This window comes from Rhodnius prolixus, unplaced genomic scaffold, assembly GCF_049639745.1.
Source record: "Rhodnius prolixus isolate KJV_2025 unplaced genomic scaffold, Rpr scaffold_5, whole genome shotgun sequence".
In the NCBI taxonomy this organism is placed as follows: Eukaryota; Metazoa; Arthropoda; class Insecta; order Hemiptera; family Reduviidae; genus Rhodnius; species Rhodnius prolixus.
Genome location: NW_027411624.1, coordinates 14279846 through 14304155, shown reverse-complemented (window position 1 = coordinate 14304155; position 24310 = coordinate 14279846). Strand labels below are relative to the sequence as shown.

At 33.9% G+C, this 24310-nt stretch overlaps 2 protein-coding genes across 8 annotated transcripts in view; one reads left to right on the top strand and one right to left on the bottom strand.

Moving 5' to 3' along the window:
* Positions 1–24310, top strand: part of LOC141457874 (follistatin-related protein 5-like) — a 532013-nt gene that overhangs the window by 465690 nt on the left and 42013 nt on the right. For all 7 annotated transcript variants that reach the window (XM_074135204.1, XM_074135205.1, XM_074135206.1 and 4 more), the window contains one exon: positions 23730–23809. In XM_074135204.1, the coding sequence (XP_073991305.1) occupies positions 23744–23809 (66 nt within the window). In that variant the 5' untranslated portion in view covers positions 23730–23743. The remainder of the gene's footprint in view (positions 1–23729; positions 23810–24310) is intronic.
* On the bottom strand, positions 425–3203 carry LOC141458141 (GPI ethanolamine phosphate transferase 1-like). Its single transcript, XM_074135733.1, has one exon. It carries the CDS (start codon positions 3107–3109, stop codon positions 530–532), a length of 2580 nt encoding a protein of 859 aa, XP_073991834.1. The 5' UTR covers positions 3110–3203; the 3' UTR covers positions 425–529.

Genomic DNA, 24310 nt, shown 5'->3' with positions numbered 1-24310 from the left:
TGATTAACATTCATCGCCATAAACTTCTTTTAATAAAAGATAAGTTTCAGTAGCGGTTTTACCCAGTTTCATATGAAATTTCACGACAATTCGTTGCTCTACTACATGTGTAGTATCATGTTTTCGGCAAAACGAATCTAAACACCTCTTACACAAACGACGGTTCCGGTAAGACAGATTTCTCTACAAACACGTGAGACGCTGCAATCGAAAGAGAAGCCTGTCGGTCGTTAGGATTTGGCGCATGCATAGTTCTTCTGTAGCAGCATCAGTCTCGTTATTTAATAGCCACACCTCGCATAGGCACCCATTTATTCAAAATCAAAGATACCAAAAGTGCTATTTGTAAAAATAGCTTATAAATAGTGTTGTCTAAATTATAGAGGTAATATTGTCCTCTTTTACTGACAAGGTAAAATGAAGAAAAAAAATATTCCAATTATAATCAGAGTATTTTATTGATTCTAAAAAAACAGCATCACAAAAACAAATAAATATAATCAAAAAATCAAAAACAAAACAAACTTATTCACTTTTCTTTTTTAATGATTGGACATTTAAATTTCTTTTTGATTTTATCGTAAATGGTGATAATAGATATTCTAGTAATCAATTTGGTCAATGTGAACGAAACTAACAGAAATGTTATAGTGATCTGTATTAAACAATGCCTGGTTAATTGTTTAGATAGATTATTAAAATCTGGCCATACAAGTAACTGTATTATGTATCTATATCCGATAAAATTTAACAATAGTATGGCTACTATAAATTGTACATCTTCCCCACGTTTTGTAATTATTGTTGTAAACAATAACTGTATTACAAACAATACTAAACAATGTTTAACCGTTAATAAAATATATTCGTATAATTGATTGTGTTCTTTAAAAAATCTATTCATAAATCTTGCATCAATGAAATTTAAATCTTCTGAATTACCCATAATATAGTAACTGGAAAGAATTAATATTGTGAATATTATTGGTAAATCGATGTTAGTTTTTATTGGTGTCTTTTTCTCACCATTTTCTAATAAAAGCCAACAGATAATTTTTATAAACAAAGTGAATAACACTATTGATTCGTGTCTGATTGAAAACAATAGGAATATTGATGCTATACAGATGGCCAATTGTTTTATTCGATGCATTATTAAAACACCGCCCATCATTGGTATCAGTATAGCTGTTGACAGCTGATACCAAGTTACATATGATTCTTTAGCGTTTGGCCTTATGAATACTATATTCATCAATATCAATGAACATATATGATGTACTATTGATAGTAGTGTGGTTATGTAATCCAAAAATGTAAATCTCATCTGAAATGTTAAAATTATACCAGCTGCAATCCAAATTAATCCGGACAAATTCAATAAATATGGATTGATTTCTTTAGTTTGGACTGGTATGAACGGTGAAATAGCTAGAAATAGTCCAGACATTGTTATAGACAATAAAAGTATAGCTGATGATGTAGTTAGCATACACTTGATCGATAAAAATATCGTTACCCCTGATAGAGCGATTAGTAGGAAAAATTTATAACGTAAACCCCACACTAATAATTCGTAGACAAGTATCAGCAATGTTAGATTTAATAATATTTCTGGCAGTTTGTTCATTGTAAATAATTGGGTTACATACTTCCATTTGTATAGTTCATGTACAACGTTATACCAAATAAACATGGGCAGTAGCCAGTAAAAATAGTAGTGAATTGGCCAACTATGCGCTACCACAAATATAAATGATAATATTGAAATTACTAGGAAAAATGTATTCAAACCCGTCGTCCAATTTTTATTTTTCATCTTATGTGGTAAAGTTCTTTTCAGTTTTTCATCTTCTGTTAAAAATTTTTTATGATAATAATTTAAAATCCAAGTTATGATTAGTACAATCCATCCAACATTAGTGAAATTTACTAAATAGAACAACATTCTGCTCATAATCTTTTTCATTTTTCCAATACCGTACAGGGATAATTCCTCTAATTCTTCATAAATACCTTTCACACCTTCAACATTATTAGTTTTTAAAGAATTCCTAATAATTTGCTCGTATTCAATCATTTTATTATAACCATTAAATGGTTCCACCGATAGATATTTTAAAAATTTGATCACAAGTTCGATTTGTTTAGTAGACTTTATAGCTATGGACGCTAAATGCAAAGCGTTGTAAATATTTTGTAATTGTTTTTCTTCATTGGAGATATTTAGTAAACTTACTGGTGTTTTAGCTAATGAATTCCTGGGTAGATCAGTCCCTAGTAATGTACTTATTAGATTTGCAATTTGAATCTGTTTTAATACCACTTTATCAGCTTTGGCTACACCGTTGCCCCAAATTGCGAGAAATGTTTCACTTTCTTCGATGGTGTTACCCCCAAATTGACCAGTTTTAGTCATACCATGGTCAGCAATCAATAGATACGCTGTATTGTTCATTTGATTTTCAATCAATCTATATAAACCATCTATTTGATCAAATAGATTTACAACAATATCCACACATTGATAGTATAGACATTCATAAGTATTGGCTGATTGTATTATTCTCAAAAGATGTATCAAAATAATTTTTGATTCTTTGATTTCCTTCACAGAAAGTTGTACTTTGATTATAGTTTCATCATTATCGTTAAATTTGTGATTATTTAAATCAATATTATAGTTTAATTCAGTCCATGTTGTTCCTCTACTGAAATCTAAGCTTTTTTTCGGCCCAAAATACAATGTTTTGTTAACTCTATCGAATATTGTATCTATATTTCTGTTAATTGGTACCACAGTCAATAGTCCCTCATTTATACCTGTTGTCAGAGCGATAAAACCATTCTTACTAGTTGTTGGTACTTCTGATTGTATTATACCATTTATTTTAAATTCATTCCACAATGGAATTGTTTTTATTTCTTCTACAGTTGAATAAACAATATCTGGTCTTAGGCCTGTTAATACAAACATCACTACTCTGTCAGCTACAGCTTCTTTTGGATAAGTTGCTTCACTGGAATGAAAACTTTCTTTGTAGATGTCAAATATTGATACCAACAGCATGCAATGAACTATTATGCCCAATACTTCTAATTTCCACATTTTGAAAATTGTTTCTTAAATATCTTAAAAATTTACCTTTTTTTTATTTTTCTCTAATCAAATTTGTAGTTTCTATAGTTTGAAATAATTATGGAAACTTTTGTAACATATGTGTTTTTTTAAATACTGCTATAAAAGCATTGTAGATTTTTTTAAAAAATTTGATTGCGAGCAGGGTTAGAGCACAGAACAATATACACTAGGATTTCCTTTAGATTAAAAAGATTGATTAAAACTGGGTAAAATTTTGACGTGCAAAGTGTACAGTGCGGAATGTTGATTATTCTATGGTTACCGCTAACAATTTCCCCTCTTAGAAATGTCTTTTTGAGAATTACCAAATTCTGGTTATTAGGCTAGGATTGGTCGGCAAACTTATTAGCCCAAGAGCCAAATATGAACATTACAACGATTTTTAAAAAAATTGGGAGCCAAATCTGCTTGTTTAGTAAACTTTTATTACACTAAATAAGTAGTACACTAAATAATACTAAATTTCTTACTTAATAAATATCTCTTTAACAAAAACTTACAGTTTAAAAAGTTAAGTATAAGGGTTGATTAAACGCCAAAAGGTACACAAATCAGCAAGTACCCAACATTTCATTAATACTTCATTGATATTATTTAAGTAATTTTACTGCATTAATTTTCATTAATATTTTTTAGAATTCATTAGATGTCACAGACCCTTATGCTGGCCATTTTCATCTACAAAATATATGTTCAAGTAGCACTGTAGATTGATTGTAGTATCTATTTATCTATAATAATCAAACTATTAATCACAGGTTAAAAAAAAAATCATAAAAAATATGAGGCTAAAAATTCAAAAACTGTTTTTAAAAAATGCTTACACCAACATACATCAATGATTTTGCTTATTTTATTTATTTATTTTTATTTTTAAACAAAAATATATAAGTTCATTCTTCGATTAATGTAATTGTTACTTTATGTAGTAGTCAAACGTTTATAATAATAGGTAATAATTAATCTGGCTTTATCCGCAAATAATATAGTTTTCTTCAATTACATTCTCAATCTAGGTATTCTTCTAGGTATATATGTAATATAAAATAAATAAAATATGCATAAATAAAATTAGGGGGACTAAATTAAATTACAATTGAGAAATGAATAATTATTGTTGCACAATCTACTTGTTATTAACTGTGTGTTATTTGTGCTCACGAATATTTCGGTAAGACGAATTCAATACTAAAATATTGTTTTAAATCCTCCGAGATTCAAATTTAATCAGTAGCCGACTCTAACTTTGTCTTTTTCTACTTTAACATGCATGTACATATATGTGACAACTTCAGAATAAAGCATATTAAAGATAAATCAGAAGAATAATTTGGAATACAGTTAAAATAAAGTACCTATTTAATAACGAAGTTATAATATACATTTTATCATAATTATAACAAAAAAATATTATGAATGAACTGGCCAGCATAAGGGTCTGTGACATCTAATGAATTCTAAAAAATATTAATGAAAATTAATGCAGTAAAATTACTTAAATAATATCAATGAAGTATTAATGAAATGTTGGGTACTTGCTGATTTGTGTACCTTTTGGCGTTTAATCAACCCTTATACTTAACTTTTTAAACTGTAAGTTTTTGTTAAAGAGATTTTTGTACCTTTTGGATAGATTTTCCTTTTTGTCTATTTTACAAAGTTACTTATCTGCTTCACAGATTTTTTTAAAATTTAGAATAAGCAATTCTATCATTATAACCTGATAAGGTGTTAAGTCGGAACCATAACTACCATTGGAGAGATCTTTTTAAAGAATGATTATAGTTGCCATCCTCAATAACAACTTTTTTGAGAAAGCGTTTTGAATAAAATAGGAAGGTATTTGTACGTAAATAGCAAAATTAAATTGCGATTTAAGTACTTTCTTTTAAGAGGAGTAAGAAAAATAAACTGCGATTACAGTACTTCTCCCTAAAAGGCTGAGAAGCAAAGATTTTGAATCGAACGACCATTCATTGATGTAAATCGGTTCACTCAGTGATAATTTTATCGATTGCAATACTTCCTCTTAGTAGGTGTAAGAGCATGAAGGCACTTCACACCCACGTAGAGGAGCTTTAACCACTTCTTCGTGCTAAATTTTATCAAAATCGGCATAAGCGATATAGAAATATTGGTAATAATAGTTTTAGAATGGGCCTTATTTGGGTGGGGCGAACTCCCCTCCTTATGAGGCACGGCGTCGAGACTTTTAAAGTTCAAATCTGTACAAAATTTCGATTCGATTGACACTTCATTCATGAAAATTGGTTCACTTGTCGATAATTTGAAACGATTGCTATACTTCCCCTTAACAAGTGTAAGAGCAGATCGTCGCTTTAATGTTACGTAGGGGAGCCCTAACCCTGTCATCCTACCAAATTTTATCAAAATCGGGCTAAGATTTACAGAGTAATTAGTAATAATAATTTTGGAGGGGGCTTTACATAAAGGGGGCTAACTCCTCTCCCATTCAATGTACAGAATCGAGACCCCCAAAAGGCACATCTACATAAAATTCCGAATCGAATGACACCTCATTCATGAAAATCGGTTCGCGCGTTTAGGCGCTACGCAGTTTACAAAAAAGGTAACAACAACAAGAACAAGAACAAGAACAAGAACAAGAACAAGAACAACAACAATTTCTGAAAATGCCGTTTTTGCTCATTTTCGGCAACTTTTTTCTCGAAAACTATTAGATCTGGGTTGTTGCAAAAAAATTACAGTGATAAAGGAGGGTTTGCCCTATATTTTAAAGAAAATTTGGGAATTTTATCTTTTATAGAAAAAGAGAAAAAAATTGTCAAAGTTGGGTGTTTTTCAACGTTACGCTTTTTCGTGCAGTTTTTGACGATCAACCCTTATACAACTGTCCTACCGGACAGTTTTAATTTATTAATACGAACAATGTGCTTGCATCTCCTTGAGTTTGAGTAAGTCAGGTTTGTATGTTGTCGTTTTTAATTTTAGGCATGATTCCAAGTTCTCATCAATAAGACGACTTCTCAGTTTACTCTTGATAATGTTCATGTTTGAAAAAGATTGTTCGCATATATATGTAGAACCGAAAAGGGAAAGAGCAGCAAACGTGAGCTTTTTCAGCTGATCGTAAGAGTCAGGAATACTATTCCAAACGTTGAAAATGATCATGTTTTCCTTCTCCAGGTCATTCAAAGCAGACCACTTGTGTTGTGAACTAAGATCACATTTTTTCTTCTCCAATATTTCCAATTCAACACAAAGACGTTCGAATTTAGAGCGCCATATCTCCTTGTTTTTTAAATCCAGCAATTGTATTTCAAAGCTACCAATGTCAATTTCAAAAGGAGAAAATTTCAACTCGGTTATCGTAGCATTAAGAGGATTTTTGACAAATGCTAAAGTTGCTCTGCTGTTTTTAAATTCCTGAAACCTGCTATAACATACGGACAATTTCAGCCGGTAGCTTCTACATGGTTTGTGTTTACGTTTACGAAAACTAATAAAATTAAACTCGATGTTCTTTACGTATTTTTACAATATAAGATTTTAATTACCTACCTATCTTTTAACTTAAACAAAAAATTATACAGGTTCTCGATTTATAGAAGAATTTTAATTTATCAAAATAAGATGTAATTTTTTTTCTTACCAAGTTTTTTTTTAAATGAAAATATTATTGCGCCTTCCGTGGATATTTGTGCCAGAGCCGCACTTAAGGAGCCAAAGAGCCACGTGCGGCTCTGGAGCCGCACTTTGCCGACCACTGGGCTAGGAGATCTGCTGGTCCGCGAAGGATTTTGAATTAGCCAGGGATTTGCTGTCTAGGCGGTGTCTACCCAGAACAAAGGAGATAGACTACCATAAACAGGGGCACAATTTGCTTCAAGTCTCACTGGGGTAATCACATTACTATACCTAGGTGCGCCCAAGATATTTATTTGGCATAGATTTGGTACACATAATTTGCGCTTGTCTTTAGCTGTCTAAACGTTAGACATGCACTCTACTCCTATAACTGCACATTTTGCATTCTCTTAAAACAATCTATAAGCTGTAACTGGCCAAAATAAAAGTGTCTCTAGCTCCATTTTCTAAAACATTCCCCTGTATTTCGCAATTTTCTTTTTCTTTTTTTTTTCAGTTTAGTTTATAAATGGGCTTATACTTATTAGTAGTTTAACTTCATTATTATTTTACCAACGCTAACGGTGAGTAATTACTCGAGGCACGAGCTTGTATTAAGCGATTAGTTCCTTTGCCATTATGGAGGTCTTGAAGTTCTTCTTCAGGACTTCTCCTTTTTAATAATTCATTAACATTTTTGATTGACGAAGAAAAAATTAATTACTTAAAGCATTAATCAATTCTATTCAAAGTTCGGTTACCAAATTTCTTATTGTTCGTTTCCCCAAAAGGTTTCTTTATAAGATATTTTTGCACCATCCAAAATCACAGGATAAAACTGATTGGTAAACATCTTATCCCTTCAAAAAGAGATGGTTTCACTTACTGGGCTCTCTCTCAAGTTAAACAAAATAAGCCTGACAGTGCCTGAAGAATAGAATTGCTCTTTTAAAATTATCTGCTGAATTAATAGCTAGATACGTCGCATTTTTGTTTTGAAAATTACTTTTTTTAAAAAAAAAAAGATCCGTGATTCTGAAGCTTGTGTATAAACTTCATTACTTTTAATACTTCTACACTTCTAGTGTTTTCCTGTGCATTTCGTACATTTGTAACTTTTATTTTGTAAATATTACCATAAAGTTAACAAAAAACATCAATTTCGAAAAAGAAGAAAAAGAAAACATTGTCTCTCTCCTCTTTTTAAAATTATCTACATAATATTTATACAATATATTTTCCAGAATAGACTAACATATTTACATCAAACATTCTTTTAGGAAATATTTATTATACCAATGCGGAAAACCCTTTAGAAAGTCTTTCTCTTTATATAAAACACAAACTAAAAAGCACAAAGTAAACTCTGTGGCACAGATTTTTGTGGTTTCTACTTCTTTTGATGCTGTCAAACATTAGTCTCTCCCTATTTCCCCTCTGTCTTCGCTTCTAAACAAAACAAAAAAAAAAAAGAGTAAAAGAGAAAACGGGCGGAGAGTAAAGGAACATCATTACCATACTATCTCCAGTGAAAATGTAAATATTATGAAGAATTCATAGAATCAACAAATCGAGCTTAGTCTTAATGAAATTTTTGTATAAATCATTTTTTTTTTACGGGTAAAAACGTAGAATAAATATATATAAAATAGCTTTGGATGAGAGGGCATCCGATACAGAAGGTTTCGTAGTAATTTCATCAAGTTCCTTTTACAGGATATCAGGCATATTTTCTTCGTACAAAAAAAAAGGGAAAACTAGTCGGCAATAAGCATATTTGATCCTTCGGAATTGGATAGTTTATGTTAGCTCCATGCCTCACAACCCTTGAAATCAACAACATAGCTTTTCCAAAATTTAGAATCTCTTACAAAAAATAGCCTTTATCGAAAAAGGTGTAGGGGGTTTATAATTATATAGGAAATCTGTAAGTTTTCTAATTTTAAGTGAACCAGTTAAGTATAAGTGCTTTTTTTTCACCCAAAATTGGCGTAGCTTTATTAGATTTTGGGTTTTTCTTTGCCCACAAAAATAGTTGCCACACACCGATATCAAGTGCATAATTGCAAAAGCAGCACTACAGAAATGGCCAGACAGATTACAGTAATGGTAATAAAGGGAGATTCTATAAAACTATGGCAGATCAGTTACCTAGACAACCATGGTTTAACGGGAACTGTCACTGAATAAATGGGTTGTTACCGACAATAAGCAGGTTGAGAGCGAACCACGCGGTGTGCGGATCCGTATCTTCACAGGATCAACAAAAGGTCCTCTCTTCTCTTTGCGTAGATTGCAATGAGGAGGAGGATTTTAAACATATAATAATGATATGTGCACGTTATGTGGTAGAAAGGAAACGAATGTTTGACGACATGTACAGGTATTTAGATGCACCATTTCGCTACGAAGACATAATATTCTCCACCATCATCTATGTGCTTAAATCTATAGCAGAACTAGCAATGAAATATGAATGTTTTTAAAAGTAATAGCCAATTAGAATGAATGGAAGAAAATGATTAACGAAGTTATAAGGATGGCAGGAATATAGAGTACTGATCCATTCATTAGCAGTAGTTTATGTAAATAGTTGTATATAGTAGAGGGATGAATGTGTGAAGCGAATGTATTTATAAGTAAGAATGGAGAGTGAGTGATATTCTAGTGTATGGCGAAAGCCAAAACCCAGAAAAAAGGCAAAAAAAAAAATGGTTGCAAAATCATTTATTGTAATTTCAATGGAAGAGGGTCAACAGATAATTTAACAGCCACTTAAAAGTTTCAATTTAAGGAAGTTTCTTTTAAAGTAAGACTTGAGGAGAAAAGTCAAGATTGATGTAGTTAGTTTATGGTAAAAGTAAAAGATTTTGTTGTTTTTTAACACATAAGGCTGGAAACATAGTGGAGCGGCGAGCAAGGCGGCGATGATAGCTGCTTCAAATCAAAGAGAGCGACGAGCAGCGAGCAAAGAGTCGCATGCACATAGTGACGAGTTTAGTCGCGTTCTCCTTTTGACAAAACAAGATGGAGGAACTATTTTTATATGAAAATTCTTCGTTGAAACTTTGGTATTTGCAGCAGCTTAGTAGTAGGAGCTGCAGTGTACATGACATAAATAAGTCTAGAAATGAACTTGGTGAATTTCATCACTTGTACCATCAACTTCGGGAGCATCCTGGCAAGTTTCATGCGTATTTTCGAATGTCTTATCAACATTTGATTACATACTAGCCCAGTGTAACCCCATTAATCAAAATCAAATTTTATTGTTTTTGAGTAATACAACTCACAACAAAAGTTAGGCACAATATAGAAAAATTAACTAAATACAAATCTGTGTAACCCCATTAATCCTAGCAGTTACTTTAAGGTTAGAAAAGAATAAATAAAAACAAAATAGAAATATATGCAGATAAAAAGAAATTAGTCAATTAAAAAAACACAATAATTTTATTAAATCACTTTATTATTACTAATAATTACTAAATCAGTCGTAAATTAATGTTGTTCATCTGAAAAACTGGAGTAGTACGAGCTACAGAAGAAGGATTGGAGAATTCGTCCTGATCAGAAGTAGTAGGACGTGTAAATTTAATTTAATTTTGCCTAGTATTTAGATGAAAGTTAGCATTAAGAGATTGAGAACCAAATTAAATGTAGCAAAAATTACCTGAATTCTCCATTAACTACTAATTGTTAATTAATTTTAACGATTAATTATTAATAGTTAAAAACTGTTGTAGCTTCGCAAATATTATGGTCCCACAGAGGTTTCTTTAAACAAACTAAACCAATAAATGTATCAATATCCATAACCTTTGAAAAATAACCTTTACAAATTGAGCGCGTTGAGAGCGAAGAAATCAAACATGTCATAACGCTTTGCTCCACTCTCTATAGATAGCGTTGCTCTATCTTCGCTTTGCTCGCCACTTTGCGCGGTCCCATATGTTTACTTGTGTTTGATTTCGCCGCTTTGCTCGCCGCTCCACTATGTTTCCAGCCTAAAGAAGTCTGCGCTTTTACTCGAAATGTTAGGTTAGGAAAAAGTTTACGAGAAAACCAACAAATAACCTGAAACCAGCAAAGTGTGTTTTTTTAAAATAATATCCTTTAAAAAAAAAAAAAATGAACTAGCTCTTGCAAAATAACATAGGGCCATGTATTTAATTTCAAGGTTGCACGAACCCAATAAATAATATATATGGAATAATTGCGTCATAAATTTTGTAGATCATAATTTTATATGGTAAAATGTAGCCAAAATTGTGTATACCTAAACTACTAAAAACCATTTTCCTAGCGCTCTCTACAAATTATCTGAAATAGACATAAATAAAATATAGCGCACAGGTTTCTGTTAAGGTCCTAGGCGAGCAACTATGAATAATGCAAATTATGCCGGGCCTAGCTTTGCCTCAGAAATTTCTACCACCTCCTCCTCCTCTTACTCCTTTTGGTCTGTTTAATAGCTTCTCCCTTCCGCCTCCACAAAAGCACCACCATTCAACCATTAAAGCTGGCAAAACAATTTCAAACACGTATGGCCGATAATTCGAGTTGAGATGTGGCTGTCACGTGAGTAAGAAGTTTTAATTGCTGGTGGAAGTAGAAAACGGCATTTTGATGCCAGCAGCTAAGGCAATGCCTTTATGTGTTACAAACCTCTCCGCCTTCTAAATACTGCTTTTGCAGTTGAAGAACCCTTCCTGCCGCCATTACTTCACTTCTACTGTTGTTAATGGAACGCCTATCAACCCCCCTTCTCAAACCTTTTGCCTATGCCGTGTAATTTGCATTATCAAGTTTAAAATTCTTCAAAGTTCACTTTAACAAAGTGTAGTAAAGTTCGCTTTTAACTTTCCTCACTTAGTTTGCGAAAAACTTGCAATTTCCTTTGACTCCGTCTAACCTCGCTATATATATATATATTATAAAAAGAAAAAGAAGAAATTGAAGGTATTTTAATTTTGTGACTTTGTAATCAATTTCCTTGAATAAAAATGTTATCTAGTTTAAAGTTTTCTACAAAGGTGACTTCCGTTTAGAAGTCACTCTTATACTTTACTCTGAGCTGTTTTTAAGTCCACTTCTTTTACCATTAACCTCTTTTTTTCTTAAAACATGCTAAACAAATTTTCTTTTTTTAAAAAAAATGTGAAATCAGAATTTCGATTTGCAATACCTCGTAAGAAACTAACCCAGAGAATAAGTGCGTTAGGTTCAGGGCCGGATTTAGATGAAAACAGGCCCTAGGCTATTCCACTTATGAGGCCCTTTCACCTCCCATTTTTAAGTTTGTAAATTACATGAGAGATAATAAAATACATCACTACTGTGATATAGTTATATCAATATGTTAAATGAAACATGTTTCACTATACTAAGGATTCAAGATTGGCGAGGAATCGGTCAAATAAAAAACAACTCGTCTTTTTGCCAACGTTTTGACAATATCTATTTTATTTACTCTTTTGTCAAAATTGAACATTGTAATTACTCTATTGTATCTGTCCCATTGTCATTACCAAAATTCCCGTGTAAGTCCCGCTATATCTGTATACACGATATACCTGTTTTCCAGTTCTGGCTCTTAGTTTCTGTAACTCAACCAATCCACATAGCCACATAAGTTTTCAATAATTATAAAGAATTTATTGTATTATATTTTTATATTACTGTTTTTTTACTGATTTTCTGTGTTACTGAATCTCTAAATTGTTTGTATTTGTGTATTTGTAATATCCAGGCCCTGAAGAGGTCAATATATTTGTCGAAACGTTGGCAAGAAGACGAGTTTGTTTTTTATTTGACCGATTCCTCGCCAATCTTGAATCCTAAGTTTAACCATTTACGGTCACGAAACCTATACATTTATGTTTCACTATTTTTAGAATAGTGTAATTTTAATATTGCTAACAATTTGAATGTAGGCCCCTCTTGATCTTGAGGCCCTAGGCTGAAGCCTAGTTAGCCTATAGGAAAATCCGGCCCTGGTTAGGTTCGAACGTGCCAAGTTCGAAACCTTGTTGTACTTAGATTTTCCTTTTTTTTTTACCAGAGCCTCTGCAACCTATCTACGTTGTAGAACAGAGGTGGAACAGTTGATTTTAAAGGAACACCGTAAACGGTGGAGATCCTAAGCTGAGGTTAAAGAAATTCTTGGCCTGTGGCTTCAACAGATCCGCCAGTTTGGTTCAGTTGTTGAGTTGGACATGCGAATTTAGCGTACCATCTTTTTTAAATGTGGCCTTACCCAGTCTCGCCAATTTGCGCCGGCTGTGGTTGTGTCCAATGAGACTGTGTGGCACTTTGTAGAGGTGTGTCCCCGTTTATTCTGAAACTACGTAGATTAGGCGCCACGGTAGCAGAGCGGTTAGAGGCGAGACCAGTAAAGCTAATAAGTTTTGTAGTAATGGGTTCGATTCCCGGTCTAAGGCCTTGGATTTTATTTATTGGTTAATAAAAGAAATTAAAGTATGTTTGCTAGTCGCCTCCGTCTACGACACCTAATTTGATAAATGGACGTAAAGCCCGTCTGAAAAAAAATAGGCAATTACTTTACTTATACTTTTAATGTAAAAGGCTTTATTTGAACTGAAAAAAGATTAGAAATTAAGTCTGAAATAATTCAATACAGAGCTGATATTGCCACAAATGCGGCGGTAATTGCGCTTGATTCTTACTCAAGTTGGTCTGCTACTTAAATACAAGCAGATATAGCGCAAGAACTCTCGGACGGTCTTAAATACTAGGTGTGGCTATTAAATAACGAGACTATTTGCTGCATAAAACAATTTATTTTAAATTTATACATAATTAGATATTATCACCTTCAATATACACCACTCCCCTGGTTGGATGTTAAGCTCCGCCTGAAAAAATAGGCGAATATTTTACTTTTTCTAAAGCTAGATTTCTCGTCTTCGGGAGGTTAAATGTTCCCCTATCCGAGATTGTGGCATCTGGTAATCTTTACCAGAACTTTTTAGGTTTATTCAGTGCACTGGGAGATTTGAGTCGCCATGCTCCCTAGTGTGCTGTTGCTACTTTATTGGTTTATTGTTCTGCTATCCAGAAACTCTTAACCCGATATGTTGGTCTTAAAGTCCCGGTATCTCTCATGAGATAAGGGGTGGGCGGGAAACAATGGGCATTTAGGATTGCCTGCCCCCTTCTTGGTGGAACCCCGTTCTAATATTATCTAATCTAATCTAAGTACCTCTGCAAGTCATAGTTCTTCAAACTACTGTGATCTACTGTGACCCATTATAACAGATCTCTCAAGTGGCCCTCCAAATTATCATCATTATACGGGAGTAAAAATATGTTGGTCTCCAGCTGAAAACTAGAATTTTAATAAATCTTGGTAATTAAATTGTTTTCCATTGATAATGAATATTTAATTATTATTCACAAGTGATCTAATTAGGGGCTAAGATTTCATTAAGTCCCCAAATACTAGCTGTAAGAACGGATATTTCAATCTGCCTAAGCCGAAGTTATATGATATCCTGCTTCATTTGCATTATTAATTCCCGCTAGTAGATGCGCTGATTATATATCAAAGGCTAAGTAATTTTTACAATCTTAACTTAAGAAGTAATACTTTACAATTAAGTCTTGTAGTAAGAAGCTACTTAATTCAAGAACTGTGACTGACTTTCATCTTTAATTAAGGGTAGCCTAATCAGTAAGCTATTACCAATTAGTTTTGAATATTGAATGTTGAGCTTAATTTGTGAAAGAAGAATGAGGGTGGTTCTTTAATTGAGAATGGATTCCCCCAAAATGAAGGATTGAGAAAATATTCTAGAAAAATTAATCAAGGAAATGTTACCTTTAATGTTATCTTATTGAATGGTTTCATTTTAAAATAATGAGGAAATCTGATTAATACGTCCGGAAGAGGTAGAACTATGCCATCTAAAGCAGGAAATGTCTAATAAAACTCTAAGTTTATTTAGTAAACTTTTAATTAGCATCCGCTTAAAAACAGGAAGTAGGAATTTTAATTATTAGAACATGGAAGCCAGAATAGATTTCAAAGCTTCTAACTTCAGTTTTAATTTTAAGCTCCAATAACTTCGTTAAAACTTCAAGATTTCTATCAAATCTGCTTATCACTTTTATTTAGTAGTTTTTGTTGGAAAAATTGATTGTTGGGAGTACTTCACACCTACCTACGTTTCCAAGTACTATTCTATCAACTGAAAAGCTTTAAAAGCAGAGCTAAAGACTCAGTTGGCACGGAAGTCCAGCTATACAAACGGGGCAGAATTAAATCTCTCTACCACTTCGTGGTTCCTCCTGAATACTGCTCCTATGAGGCGAAGAAAACAGTGGCGGTGTGAGGTCATCTGAGTGAGGACATTCCTTCCTAAAAGATGGACACTAGAAAAATCATAAAAGATCTGGAGAAGATATTTAAAGGAAGGAAAGTAAAAGAGATCCTTCGCTCTTCAGCCCAATCCAAGGCGGCCGAAGAATGGATAAAATTGACTGTGTCCAAAACATCATTCTTCGGAGTAAACAGCTTTTTCCTGTGAACAATGAGCTTTTGAGGACATGGTACCCGCTGACGGTCTTCGCAAATTTCGTATTGTGGTGTTAAGGTGTTTTTTAGTCATATCAACCTGCTGGTAACCGTCTCCTTCTAAACTTAACCTCACAGCGCCTGGGTGGTCACCAAGGGGATTAGTCCTGGCAACAGGGAGCGGTTATTCCGAACTGCCAGCCCTTCAACACCGAGTCTTGGCGGTTATACGGGGATGGTTGAGGTTCATATCATCCCTAAAACACTCCAAACCTTTAATTTAGGAGTAAATATGGAAATCTAGGTGGGCGGTACGAAATGGATGTGTAGAATACAAGGGAGATTGTAACTTACTGCTGGCTCCCCTTTAGAAAATTCCTGGAGAGCTTGGATTCATTTTTTTGGTTGAGGGAGCTAATCCTCAGTGTATCTAGAGAGAGTTGGGGTGTAATACGTATGGTTAGCTCTCACGCTTCTCGAAGTCAGAAACCAGTTATTAGAGAACCAGTTATTAGAGAACCAAATTTATTAGAGAACCAATTATTAGATAATCAGTTATTAGAGTAACAGTTATTAGAGAACCAGTTATTAGAGAACCAAATTTATTAGAGAACCAATTATTAGATAATCAGTTATTAGAAAACCAGTTATTAGAGAACCAATTATTAGATAATCAGTTATTAGAAAACCAGTTATTAGAGAACCAGTTATTAGAGAAACAAATTATTAGAGAACCAATTATTAGAGAACCAGTTATTAGAGAACCAGTTATTAGAGAACTAGTTATTAAAATTTTTACATGCAAGTAAAATCATTATGCATTTATTGCTTGAGAGAATTTTTAATATTTTAGGAAGTAGAAAACGTCCTTCACTTCCAGCAGGAAACCCATTTTAGCTTCCAGAAAGACTTCGTCTTTATTTTAAAATTAAATTTCCCGAATTGTGTTTCAAGTACAATAAGAACATAATCGATGTGAAACACAATTAGAATTGTAATTGGTAAAAATTCGTTATTAACTGTTGAATGTAGAGGGTAAAGACTTTCAGTTTTTTAATTGGCATTTCTGTTGGTATTAAGGGAGACTGCTAGCCAATGGGTGGGTAGTACATTTTGGCCCATTAATTATTTGGGATGTAGCTGTAGGGAATGGAGAGAGGGGAGCTACTATATTGTGAGCACTAGGGGGGGGGGTAGCAAGAGGGCCTTTTAATGGCCGCAATGAAGGGCCACTGGAAGTAACTTTCCTCTTATAATCACCCACTCTATCCCATCATCCCTGCTCACACTGTCACACTGCATTCACTGTCAAAGCTCTGTAGGGAACGATTCAGTCATTTCCTGTCTCAAATTGACCTCTGACCCAGAAAAGACCTTATTTCCTCTAGACACGAGAGAAACTGTATCTAGTAAGAGACCGAAAGATTTCCCCTCTGCACATAGCCGGGCGTGCGAGTGAGACAGACATATACCATCTATGTCAAGGATATTCCACTATCTCCACCTCCGGACCTATCCTCACACAAGAGAGTTTACTCCACCTTGCCTAACTCATAAGTGAAGGACGGATAAGTCGGTTAGCTTAATTGGACGAAGTGAGGGAAGCTAAATCCAATTTTGAACCGAGCTACACCCAGCCGCCTATAATGTACTATAATTTCTCTCACTCTGCCAAGGACCCACCGCCATCCCAGACAACCCAGAACCCATGCCCACATCAAATGTTGTAATGTCTGGGATTTCAGTTACCTCCAAAGCTATGAGAGGAAGGACTCTTATGTGGTTTGGTGGAGTATTGAGGGACGAAACTAGCCTTGATCTCTGTTACAAATGTAACCAGGAACACAATTACCATTTGGTAATACCAGTAAAACGTTAGCTAACAAAATTATATTGATATAAATAAATCTTGTACGCAAACATATAGCATTAAATCTCTCTTTTACAAGAATTTAACCGCTTATTAGGGAACGTAACCTCTCATTTAGAATTAAAAGGTCGGCTAAATATGGGAGACTCTGTTCTGAATCCCATTAAACTTCAGTAAGTTACATTTAAGTTTATTATCAGCAAAAACAGAGAACATACGTAGTTAGTTCACTAATTCGATTGTCCACATGTAAATAAGAAATTTAAAACACTTTCTACGATAGTATATCTATTTTTGACGTATTAACTTGAGGTTACTTGTAGCTTAGGTTTCTTTAAATATTTGACATCTTTTTAACCCAAGCTTCTAAAGCAGGGGTCGGCAACCTATTTTAAGTAGAGAGCCATTTTTCCTTAAATAATTTTAATAAATCTTACCAAGAGCCGCAAGGATGATAGAGTAAAAAACTCTGTAGATAATTTGTATTCGCAAATTATTACTTTACGATATTCAATAACATATAAATGTTTTATACATTTACTTTTTACATATTACAAAGTAAATAAACAAATAGATAATAACTAAACGTGTGTTTATTGAAAACGCTTGTATAATTACGTACTTTATTTTAATATAATTCTATTTAATTTCAAACCAAATCTCATTTAAAATTCTTTTTGAAAAAATACCTTTAATAAATGAACTTTTCATTTGTTTCAATAAAATTAAAATATATAATATATTTTGGACAGGTTGAAGAGCCACACAATTTGAATAAAAGAGCCGCTTGCGACTCGCGAGCCGCGGGTTGCCGACCCCTGTTCTAAAGTAAACAAATCTTGACCCAAGTTCATTTTAATCACGAGTGTTCCTCGTAGAGAACAATTTATACCTCTTAATTTATAAGCGAGGACTTAAATTCCTTGTTAAACTCTAGGATTACAGGCTTTACAATAACCTCTGCAACCTAATAGCGCCCATTCCCCAAGGAGATGGGAGCAGAGTGTAGCAGCTGGTCTTATCCTATACGAATGCTTCTTCAAGAAACAATGCTCTACGATCTGCGCAGTATTCTTCCTTATTTCAACTTTTTTGGTTAGTGATTGGTTGAATAAGTCTTGGCAGCCCTCACCAGAAAGATCTAGGAGTGCCTCATTTCCTCTATTTTTCAATAAAGGGTTACTGCATTTTGCATAGTTTTCAATGAACCTTAAAGAAAGTACTATAGATTAAAAGTTAACAAACAAATCTAGATTAATTCTGTGGTTTGGTGCAAGAAGTGCTAATGTCAGATTTTGGTAAAAATGGGTAAAAAATCTGTTTTGATATATTAACCAACCAAATTTTTCTTGCAAGGAGTGCCAAAGTCAATTTCAAAGTAGTAACTGAGTTACTAAAACTTACCAGTGCCAATGTCAAAATTTAGCATCAATATTTCCCCCCTCCAGGTAAACCAAAGAGGACGTACACTCGTAATCCTTTTTTGGATATTGGCACTTCTTGCACCAAGCCACAGAATTACATGATCATACAGGATAAAAACAAAGAAACCGTTTGCCTGGTTTAACCAATATGATAGAGTCTTTTTTTTCTTCTTCTTCTTCTTCTTTTTAATCTTTTATTGGAATTTATAGCTGCAACGGTGGTCGCAACAAGCAAATGTGGTACACGATAAAAAAAAAAATACGAATAAGTGAAAATCACGAGTGGAGCAGGCACCCAGTGGTGTCACTCCAGTAACGTGCTTTGCTCTCACGATAAGAGAAGATCACGAGAGGCCAACTTCTCTTCAATCTCCTTAGAGGATTACCTGGTAATGTGGAAGAAGATAGGTGTTCTATGAGAGGGTTAGGATGAGCTGTTTGTAGTGGAATGAAATTTGAGAAAAACGAGTGTTAGCAAGATCTGTAATGAAAGGGATTTTGAGGTCATTATGGATAGTGAGGTTAGATACATAGAACGGAGCGTTAAGAAGTTTTCAATGTATTTTAGACTGTAATGTCTAGAGGATGATAGAGTAAAACAATATTATTGGCTAAAAACTAAGGCAATTGTTATTTGCCTAGACGCGAATATCTGCCTAGTCTCCTCGACAATATATGGCTAAAAATACCTTCTCCTAGCATGGTTCTATCTGCCTAGGTGGACGATATCTGCCTGTAAGAACCATTTGTGATGTATATCTTCAGTAAATGTATATTCGAATTAACAGAGGAAAAAACTTGCTATGAAACAATCCTTCTTCGTTTTTTAATCTTCTATTTCGTCAATTTTCTCTAAACTTAGTAAGATTTAAAATTCACATAAATATAGTTAAAAAAAAAAAATCTGAACTGAAATATTTGACAAAATGTTAGAAAATATTTTAAACAAGTGCTATTTTTATAATCGAAGGCTAATTTGCTTAGTTTCAAAATCTAACATTTTGTCAAATATTTCAGTTTAGATCTGTTCTTCTTTTTTTTTATGTGCAATAAGTAACCTTAGACTACCTTATTTTAAGTCAATCTACTTTAAAAATTGACTACAGCTCCATCCATAAGAGTTTAATGAATTAAACAACACAATACAATATCACTGCTGTATGCTCGTGAACACGTTTTCTTACAAAACAAACGTAATTTCTCATACGAAGATAAAAGGAATCCTGGAAAATGATATACCGTTTGAAAGCCCATTAGACAAGGAAACTTTTGTAAAAAGTGCCAGCACCTAGGTCTGAAAATGATCACATAAGAGCCTAATTAATGAGTTTTCTTAAAAATTTCTATTACTTTTATTTTCTTAGGTTCCGGTGAAAGATTAAGGCAGTTTGGAGAATAATTTATGCTTCAAAATGGGGTCAATTTTTAGGAAATTTATCTGTCTTTCTAACCATGTCATCAGAATCAAATTTAGACTAAAACTTTCTGAGTAATAACATTTTTATTGGAAAAAAGTAATGATTTTAGAAAAAAACTTTAAAGTGACGTCACTCAAGAACAGAGGAAAATATGAAGTTGGCCAATACGTCATTGAACTCCACTTTAGATGTACTACACACAGTAGGCCTATTGACAATACTTACAGGTTCACCCTGTATAGATCGACATTTATGCATTATGAATGAGAAAAGGGGACATTTTTTTATTTTTTTTTTTATTTTTAAAACCTGTCAAGAGCATTCTAGAAGTTCTTAGATTATGTGAAAACGCTCCAGGAATGTTTTTTGCCCTCTCAACCCCTTTTTCACCAAACTGCCTGGATTATTGAATTTCATGAATTCCCTTATAAGAGTAAAAGCTGTAGATAGAGCGGCTTCTGTTGGGGGCCCCCACAAAAGTTTTGCGGTTATCATTCATTTCTAGTTTTATGTATACTACGCAAAAGAATTCTAATTTTTTTTGGGAGAAACGACTGTGGTCGCCCCAGTAGAATGTTTCTCAAGATTCTCGACAATATCCCATGTACCTGACATTGTGGTTGTAATCAAGTTGAGTTCAAGTTGAGTAAAGAACATATGGGTGTGGTAATAAGATTTGGATGTTGCATGTAAGGGTTCTAACCCTCCTTGTTTGTGACTGCACTAATTGACTTCATTTGTAGGCTTTAAGTTGGTGCGCTATACGTTCTAAGCCTTTGTCCACCTGACATAACTTTAAATAGAACATTTTAAGATTAGCTTGTGCCTAGAGAAATAGATGACCTAAAACGTTTGAAACTAAGTGAAATTATTATTATTTTTTTTAATTTATTTTGTAATTTACAATCTGTATAAATATATACAATAAGTAAATAGGAGGTGAATGAGATGAGCTGGTGCTGGAGGAGAGCAGGAGGAGAGAAGCTACCCAGCTGTAGCACTTTCTATAGGAGAGAAGTGAATGGGAGGAGGAGAATACGAGGAGAGAGGAGAGATAGGAGAGTAATGACGTTTAGTCCTTCAGACAGTAAGGAAGTCGCGGGGCCACTGGCGATTCAGTCGTCGAAGAGTATTAGGGATGTCAGAGGAGGCGAGAGACTGTACAAGAGGATTTGAGCTAGTCGAGAGAGTAGTATGGAATTTTTGGTATTTAGTCTTGGCGAGTTGGTCTATGAAGGGAATGTTGAGGTCGTTGTGAAGAGTGAGGTTAGTCACCGTAGAAAGGAGCGTCAACTATCTGTCGGAGGAGTTTTGACTGAAATGTTTGTAGGTTTGGCTGAACCCCACAGCTCTAGTCCGTAAGTCAACAATAGGTTTGAGGATAGTACTGTATATTAAATGTTTGAGTTCAATGGGTAATTTGGGAGCGTCGTCCAAGAAGTCTGTAGAGCAGTTTCACACGTTTTGTCATTGCTTGTCTTTTAAGTCTAGTATGTGGGTTCCACGTTAGTCTCTTGTCTATGTAGAGCCCAAGGTAGCGCACCCAGATCTGTACAAGGAAGAGGATGGCTGTTGAAGAGGACAGGTGGACAAGAGCCCCGCCGGAGAGTAAACGTGACATGCTGGCATTTCTGTGGGTTCATTTTAAATCCGCCACTTCTTGGCCCAGGATTCTATTTTATGTAAGTGTGTCTGTAACTTGTATGAAGCTGATGAAGGATGTGTACTAGTGGCTAGTATGGCTGTGTCGTCTGCATATGTACAGAGTAGTGTAGAGGGTTCTACAGGTATGTCTGATATATAAGACTTATACTGTGTAGAGAACGGGGCCAAGTGAAATTATTGTTTTTATAAAATAAATCAAAAGCAGGTTTAAAAAAAATGTTTTTTTTTAATGAAAAAAGGTCCCTCATCAACAGCCAAGTCTCGGGCACCACCCGGCAGTAAATATGTTTAAACTCTTTATTTATTTCTAGCATTTCATAGTAAATAAATGAAAACAATAATATTTGTACTCCATATTGAAAAAGTTATTAAACAACAACAAAAATTCTCCACCTTGTTCCTAAAAGATAACAATATCCTAATTAAATTGCGTTGTTTTGATAAACTTTTTAATCTAATTATAATATTGTAGAATTTAATTAAGCTGGCCTTTAAAATTAGCCAACTTTTGTAATTCGATGAAAATTAGAAGAAGTAGAGTTATGTTATTTTCTCTGCCAGCTTGTAACTTTTGTCCTCTCATTAGATTTTGACCGCTAATTATACTTAGTTTTATTAATAAAAAAAAAAAAAATGAAATTTGCTAGTCTAGATTTTAAAAAGAAAAATGAAATATTATTTTAAAATTTTTTTTTTAAGTTATACCTAAAACCAAAACCTAAAAAACCTCATCAACATCCTTCGCCTTACCGTCCAATGAGTTTATTACCTGTACTAGGAAAAATTTTCGAAAAACTTCTTCTCAAACAAATCCTTCCTATCCTCGAAAACTCTAAAGTGATCCCAGATCATCAGTTTGGATTTAGACGTAACCACTCTACTATTCATCAATGTCATCGAGTAGTGGACATAATTGCATCCTCTCTTGAAAAGAAAGAATGGTTGTTCAGGGGTTTTCCTCGATGTACAGCAGGCCTTCGATAGAGTATGGCACACTGGCTTCTTGTGGAATTTTAAGAATATTTTACCAGCCACGTTTTATTTAATCATAAAATCTTACTTCCGTGTGCAAACAGGATCTTCTTTCTCCCCACTTAAACATATCGACGCTGGAGTTCCACAGGGCAGCATTCTGGGTCCTATTCTCTACTCCATTTACACTTCAGACATACCAACAGATCCTAACACTATACTTCTCACATACGCAGATAACACCGCCTTACTGTCCACTAATCAAGATCCTATTCTTGCTCACAGAAATCTGCAGTCACATCTCTCCTCATTAGAACAGTGGTTCAAGAAATGAGCTATTAAGCTTAATGAAACTAAGTCTCAAAATATCACCTTCACTCTTCGGCGCATTACTCTTCCTCCAGTCTTTTATAACCTAACACCTCTACCATTAGTGAACATTGCCCGCTACCTTGGGCTTTACTTAGACCGAAGACTTTCTTGGAACCCCCACACTAGAATTAAAAGAACAGAACTGAACAGACGCCATCGACTACTTAAAAGACTCTTAGACGATAGATCTAAACTCTCCCTGGACAACAAAAGACTAATTTATACTTCTATTATGAAACCCATCTGGGCGTATGGAATAGAGCTGTGGGGTTCAACCAAACGCTCCAATCCCCAAAGGATTCAATCTCTACAATCTAAAATACTTCGTACTATTTGTACACGCTCCATTTTATGTCTCCAACCTGATTATACACACTGACCTTAACATTCCTTTTGTCACCACAAGTCGCTGGAAACACGATACAGAAAACTCCACTTCAACCTGCAATCTCATATAAATCCTCTAGCTCCAAAATCTTTCTTTTAGAACTCTTCCTGATAACCCGGACAAGACGCCTTTAGAGACAGTTGCCTCTTGATCTCCTCTCCAGTGAAGAGAGTGACCAACCATCCAATATTTGGGAGTGTTACTTCTCCACTCGTTACTTATCATTTATTGCTCTATTGTATCATTGTTACTTATAGCGCTAACGCGCTGATTGTAGCACAATAAACGCAAAAAAAAAGTTATAATATTTTATTTATTTATTTTTTACAGGTTCTTGTAAAGTGATGCTGCCACTGAGGGAGTTATTTTTGTTCACCTGCCTTCTGAATTTTAGTCTATCTTTTTCAAAGGTGAGTTTAAAACAACTACTTTTTTTGATGACATTGCTTGACTAAATTCTTAAATTTGAGGCATTTTTTTTCAATTACAATAAACTGTTTTGTACAAAGATGAAACAATACCTTTAATTTACAATTTAGAATTGAGTTAGGAGTTCATGTGGCTGTTACGGCCATCGGTGCCTGTTTTGAATTATAGACAATTTAAAAGCCCCAACATTCATTAAAGAGAATATTAAATTGAATTCATAAAAACCTCTTCAAAAATGATTATTTACAAGGGCTCCTTTGTGAATACAGCATAACATATGTCAGTTATATATTTAAATAAATAAAGTAACAAATTAAAAAAAAATATATTGGAAAGTAATAAATGTTGCTAGGATTGTAGGTCAATGGTTGTCTATGTAGGTAGAGCTTTAGGTAGTTTCAGTAAAATCGTGTTGTAGAGCGTCAGTATTACGTGTTGTGGGTTGGAAATCCCCGTAGAAGTGGCCATTCTACTTGCCTCTA

Bases quoted from the DNA above. Each gene is read 5' to 3' on its own strand.
- LOC141458141 (XM_074135733.1), bottom strand. From the start codon at position 3,109: ATGTGGAAATTAGAAGTATTGGGCATAATAGTTCATTGCATGCTGTTG.